The sequence below is a fragment of the Homarus americanus genome, unplaced genomic scaffold, assembly GCF_018991925.1.
Source record: "Homarus americanus isolate GMGI-L3 unplaced genomic scaffold, GMGI_Hamer_2.0 scaffold29201, whole genome shotgun sequence".
Taxonomy (NCBI): domain Eukaryota; kingdom Metazoa; phylum Arthropoda; class Malacostraca; order Decapoda; family Nephropidae; genus Homarus; species Homarus americanus.
Genome location: NW_024722487.1, coordinates 20,001 through 25,998, shown reverse-complemented (window position 1 = coordinate 25,998; position 5,998 = coordinate 20,001). Strand labels below are relative to the sequence as shown.

The following is a 5,998-nucleotide window of genomic DNA, read 5'->3' as shown; positions in this document are numbered from 1 at the left end:
CCCCTCACACATCCCCACCCCCTAGTTCTGCATGAGATACCAGCCCTGGGGAACACCTGGTAATAATAAGATTGGTTGGTTATTCTTCAGGTGATTGGGATGTGGTTCTGCCTGAGTGTGGAACCGAACCTGGATTACCGTATCCCGTGTTACTTTCTCCATGTGTCCTCAGTGATATTTTGTATGTATCTGTGTATCATAATGGACTAACTCATCTCATTTTTCATGTCCTACTGCTAGGTTAGGTGAGGTTAGGTGAGGCTAGTCTAGGTTAGGTTACGATATATCACACCAAGGACCCATATCACCACACCTCTTATTTTCTCTCTTCCTCCAGGGTTCGAACGAGGGGTGCCCGGATACCCTCGCTACCAGTACGCCGGGGACGCCAGCCAGGGGGAACATCACCTGGTCATTAAGGGCATCACTCTTGAGGACGACGGGGAGTACCAGTGTCAAGTAGGACCTACCCAGAGCAGCCTGCCTATCTGGTCGGCCGCTAACGTTACTGTTATGGGTAAGTGGTGGGTTGTGGTGGGCTGTGGTGGGTTAGATTGTTAAGTGGTGGTGTGTGGTGGGCTGTATTGTTAAGTGGTGTGTTGCGGTGGGCCTTGTTGTTAGGTGGTGGGGTGTGGTGGGGTAATTGTTAAGTGGTGGGTTGTGGTGGGCTGTGTTGTTAGGTGGTGGGTTGTGTTGGATCTGTATGGATAAAGGAATATATTGCTTGAGTATTTTCTTAAAAGTATGTATGGCAACTTGTGGTGTAATGGTCAGCATACTCGCCTTGCAAGCGAGCAGACCTGGGTTCGATCCCCGGGCAGGGTGAAACTATGGGCAATTTTCTTTACACCATTTGCCTCTGTCTACCCACCAGTAATTGGGGACCTTGTTAATCGATTTGCGGATCGTTTCCAGGGTAATGGTTAACCAGTGCAGTTTGTGAGTTGTCCGGTCTTCTCGGACTATTCCCTGACACTGGGTCATGCAGCTCGTTGACTTAGGGTGTGGTTGTTGTATCAGCGACAGCTTCTACACCTGAAACACTGGGTCATGCAGCTCGTTGACTTAGGGTGTGGTTGTTGTATCAGCGACAGCTTCTACACCTGAAACACTGGGTCATGCAGCTCGTTAACTTAGGGTGTGGTTGTTGTGTTGGCGACAGCTTCTACACCTGAAACACTGGGTCATGCAGCTCGTTAACTTAGGGTGTGGTTGTTGTGTTGGCGACAGCTTCTACACCTGAAACAAATTTACGCCGAGGTTACAGGAGGGGCAACCATTATGCATGTATGTATGTATGTATGTATGGATGGATGTATGTAAAGTAAATGCGCTTACGTGGGCCTCTTTCTAGATATACATGCATGTAAATATGTATTCCTAGGTATACGTGTCTGTGTGTATATAATGTATATATACTTCTGAGGTTAGGTTAGGTTACGTATGGATATGTAGGTTTCCAATTAGCTATGTTGTGAAGAGAACCGATACCTCTCGGGGCCACACACCTGTGAACGTTACCAGTAAACATAAGAGGATCCTGACGCCTGTGGAAAATGCACTAGTCGAGAACCTGGACAAGTGTGAGGAGTGTTAAGTGTGTATGAGAGGAGTGTTAAGTGCTCAAGGGGGATTAGGAAGTGTACAAGGGGATTGGAAAGTGTACAAGGGGGATTGGAAAGTGTACAAGGGGGATTGGAAAGTGTACAAGGGGGATTGAAAAGTGCACAAGGGGGATTGGAAAGTGCACAAGGGGGATTGGGAAGTGTACAAGGGGATTAGAAAGTGTACAAGGGGGATTAGAAAGTGTACAAGGGGGATTGGAAAGTGCACAAGGGGGATTGGAAAGTGCGCAAAGGGGATTGGAAAGTGCGCAAAGGGGATTGGAAAGTGTACAAGGAGGATTGGGAAGTGTAAAAAGGGAATGAACGCCTTACCATGATACTGAACACCCTACAACAGCACTGAACGCTGCACAAAGGGACTGAACGCTGTCTAAACTTCAAAGAATGTCATTGGAGTGAAAAATTACAGAGAACTTAATTTTACTCGAATTCAGAATAATGGAAATTGTAACGTGAACACAAAATGAAACTGCAGACTCAATGGTAATGTTTATATCGGCGTGGTAATGTTTATATTGGCGTGGTAATGTTTATATTGGCGTGGTAATGTTTATATTGGCGTAGTAATGTTGGTGTGGTAATGTTTATATTGGCGTAGTAATGTTGGTGTGGTAATGTTTATATTGGTGTAGTAATGTTGGCGTGGTAATGTTTATATTGGTGTAGTAATGTTGGTGTGGTAATGTTTATATTGGTGTAGTATTGTTGGTGTGGTAATGTTTATATTGGTGTAGTAATGTTGGTGTGGTAATGTTTATATTGGTGTAGTATTGTTGGTGTGGTAATGTTTATATTGGTGTAGTATTGTTGGTGTGGTAATGTTTATATTGGCGTAGTAATGTTGGTGTGGTAATGTTTATATTGGTGTAGTAATGTTGGTGTGGTAATTTTTATATTGGTGTAGTAATGTTGGTGTGGTAATGTTTATATTGGTGTAGTAATGTTGGCGTGGTAATGTTTATATTGGTGTAGTAATGTTGGCGTGGTAATGTTTATATTGGCGTAGTAATGTTGGTGTGGTAATGTTTATATTGGTGTAGTAATGTTGGTGTGGTAATTTTTATATTGGTGTAGTAATGTTGGTGTGTTAATGTTTATATTGGTGTAGTAATGTTTATATGTGTAGTAATGTTTGTATTGACTTGACATGTACTGTATAGTGACATGCCATACCTGATGATGTACATAACTTGGTTAATAACACACACACACACACACACACACACACACACACACACACACACACACACACACACACACTGTCCAGGAGCAAAATTATATACCTTTTTTAATGCATATTTTTATTAAATTTCTCTTACATTAAAAAAAATTTAATATCTTTTGAAGTCCAATTCCATTTAAATCAAACGTGAAGAATTTTTTTTTTTTACTTTTTTTGTCCAAAGTTTGAAATTCATAACTCGTCACTATTATTATGATGGTGATGAAGAGTTAGTGAACGCTTATTCATTTTACATTCATGGTGACAACGTTAAGATGACAAAGATAAATACCTTTTTATGGGGGGAAGTAATTGTATTGTACATTTCAGGCCTTAAAAAAAAATACGCCAGATTTAATTTCTGTTGGGGGGAGGAGGGGTGGGGAGGTGAGAGGGCGGGAGAGGAGGGGGTGAGGGAGGGGGGGTTAGTGGAGGAAGGAGAGTTTGGTAGGAGGGGAGGGAGGAATGAGAAAGAGGAGGGGAGGGGGGAAGGAAAAAAGGGAGGGGAAGGGGGAACGAAAAAGAGGAGGGGAGGTGGAGAGGGCAGAGCTAAGGAAGGGGAAGGAGGAGAGAGAGGAGGGAGGGGTAGGGGGAGAGGAGGGAGGGGTCGGGGGAGAGGAGGGAGGTGGTCTCTGGTCATATTAACTTTTACTTTGTTCATTTTTTTTAGTAAAGAAGTTTCCTCTCCTTGTGTCAACTGTGTCCGGGACAATAGTTGTTTAACGTCAAAAATTACACCTCATTCTCAGCTAAGTTTCCCTCAGCTCTCTCTCTCTCTCTCTCTCTCTCTCTCTCAAAATATAAACATTTTTACCATATAATTTCTTTAATGTTATACCTAACTTAATACTTACCCAAAACCTCCTCTTCCTGTCAGTGACCATCTACTTCCCTACTTCCCTCAAATAATAACATTAACTTCCTGGATCCTCAGCATTATGACCTACTTCCCTCCGGCAGTGTCACCTAGCAGCATCGCCATGATAGGACGGAGTGAGGGAGAGATGGTAGAGGTAAAAGCGGCCTCCAGCCTCGTATTGGAATGTATTGTGTCTGACTCTCGCCCGCCACCCACCATCACCTGGTATAATAACAAGAAACGGATAGAACCCAGTGAGTGACCTTATAACACCTGTCTTTGTTATATAACCCAGTCCACAGGTGTTTCAGAACCCAGCCAACAGGTGTTTTAAGATAAGTGAGTCAGGCAAGTGTGTGTGTTACAATTTAATGCACAACGCTAATACACCACAAATCGTCCCATTAGAAACAAAACTAATCTATTAAAGGGGAATTAATCAGCTACAGTCAAACCATTGGAAAAAAATGACGAATTAATGATCATTCTCTTCAGTAAAAATAGTATGAAAGAAATACAACCCCGTTTGTTAAAGCTGACCAGGTGTATTAATTCCTGCCAAGAAAACAAGGTAGGGAGGGTGGAAGGGAGGTAGAGAGGGAGGGAGGTGGGAAGGAGGAATGGAAGGGAGGGGTGGAAGGGAGGTGAAAGGAGGGGTGGAGGTAGAGAAGGAGGGGTGGAAGGGAGGGAGAGAGGGAGGGGTGGAAGGGAGGTAGAGGAGGGTGGAAGGGAGGTAGAGAGGAGGGGGTGGAAGGAGGTGGGGAGGGTGGAAGGTGGGTAGAGAGGAGGGGTGGAGGAGGTAGAGGGGTGGAAGGGAGGTGGGGGAGGGTGGAAGGGAGGTAGGGGAGGGGTGGAAGGGAGGAGGGGTGGAAGGGAGGGAGAGATGGAAGGGAGGAGGGGGGTGGAAGGGAGGTAGGGAGGGTGGAAGGAGGTGAAAGGAGGGGGGGGGAGGGAGGGGTGGAAGGGAGGTGAGAGGGAGGGGTGGAAGGGAGGTGAGAGGGAGGGTGGAAGGGAGGAGGGGGTGGAAGGGAGGTAGAAAGGGAGGGGTGGAAGGGGGAGGTAGAGGAGGTGGAGGGAGGTAGAGAGGAGTGGAAGGGAGGTGAGAGGAGGGTGGAAGGGAGGTGGGGGGAGGTGGAAGGGAGGTGAGAGGAAGGGGTGGAAGGTGGGGAGGGAGGGGTGGAAGGGAGGGTGGGGAGGGAGGGGTGGAAGGGAGGTAGAGAGGGAGGGGTGGAAGGGAGGTGGGGGGAGGGTGGAAGGGAGGTGGGGGAGGGAGGGGGTGGAAGGGAGATGAGAGGGGGGAGGGGGTGGAAGGAGGGAGGGGGTGGAAGGGAGGTGAGGGAGGGGTGGGAGGGAGGTGGAGAGGGAGGGGTGGAAGGTGGGTAGGGATGGGGTTGAGGACATAGGTGAGGAGGGGGAGACACCAGGAATACCCACACTGGAACCAAACTGTCGTGAAGGCAATAGATTCATCTCCGTGTCCACCTGTTGGTTTAGTCTACATCCAGTCATCACAAGAAAAACTTCCCCATTACCATAAATCTCTTTACCTGGCTAAAACTAATTATGTAAATGAATGACAAAATTAGTATTCCATATGTTAACGTGTGTGAGTGTTCTTTCTCTTCATTCGCTAAGTAATCTTCCTTCCTCATACTTATTTCCCATAAACTTGAATTTAACACTTGGATATTTCTCAAATCTTTTCCTCTACATTCTTCTGAGTCCTCTCTCCACTTCCCTCACCAGAACATCAGACGGACGCGATTAAACCCTCCAAGAAACGTCGCCTGATGACCGTAGTCAGTCGGCTGGAGTTAACGGCGCAACAGGAAGATGATGGCGTAGAGTACTCGTGCAGGGCCAAACACCCAGCCTTGAGGAACACCGCTAACCCTCTCACCGCCTCCGTCACCCTCTCTGTTCTACGTGAGTTACCCAAGTGGATTATTCTTACCCACATACCACAGATTATTAATGATTAATTATTGTTCCTTCTTCTGTGTATAGATTACTTTAGAGATTATTGAGGGAGATTATTTATCATTCTTGTGTGTTGTAGGTCAGTTTAGATAGTGATAATTATAACATTTGAGATTTATTTGTGTTTTAGGAATTTATTTTACATCAGGGAAACTTAAATCAATGCTGAAATTAATGCTGGTGATGAAAGAAAAGTTCAACTGGTATATTTAGACAAGCAATTGCAGACACAAGTTGTATGATTATGTTACTATTTGACTGGGACTTAGCCTCTCTCTCTCTCCTCCTTCTTTCCTTCCTCGCAACTCCCCC

At 45.7% G+C, this 5,998-nt stretch overlaps 1 protein-coding gene across 1 annotated transcript in view; it reads left to right on the top strand.

The window, feature by feature from the left end:
- The first annotated feature begins 333 nt into the window (after window positions 1-333).
- Window positions 334-5,998, top strand: part of LOC121862785 (synaptogenesis protein syg-2-like) — a 25,658-nt gene continuing 19,993 nt past the window's right edge. Inside the window, exons 1-3 of the mRNA XM_042361096.1 lie at window positions 334-517; window positions 3,808-3,960; window positions 5,453-5,632. Coding sequence (XP_042217030.1) covers window positions 514-517; window positions 3,808-3,960; window positions 5,453-5,632 — 337 coding nt within the window. The 5' untranslated portion in view covers window positions 334-513. The remainder of the gene's footprint in view (window positions 518-3,807; window positions 3,961-5,452; window positions 5,633-5,998) is intronic.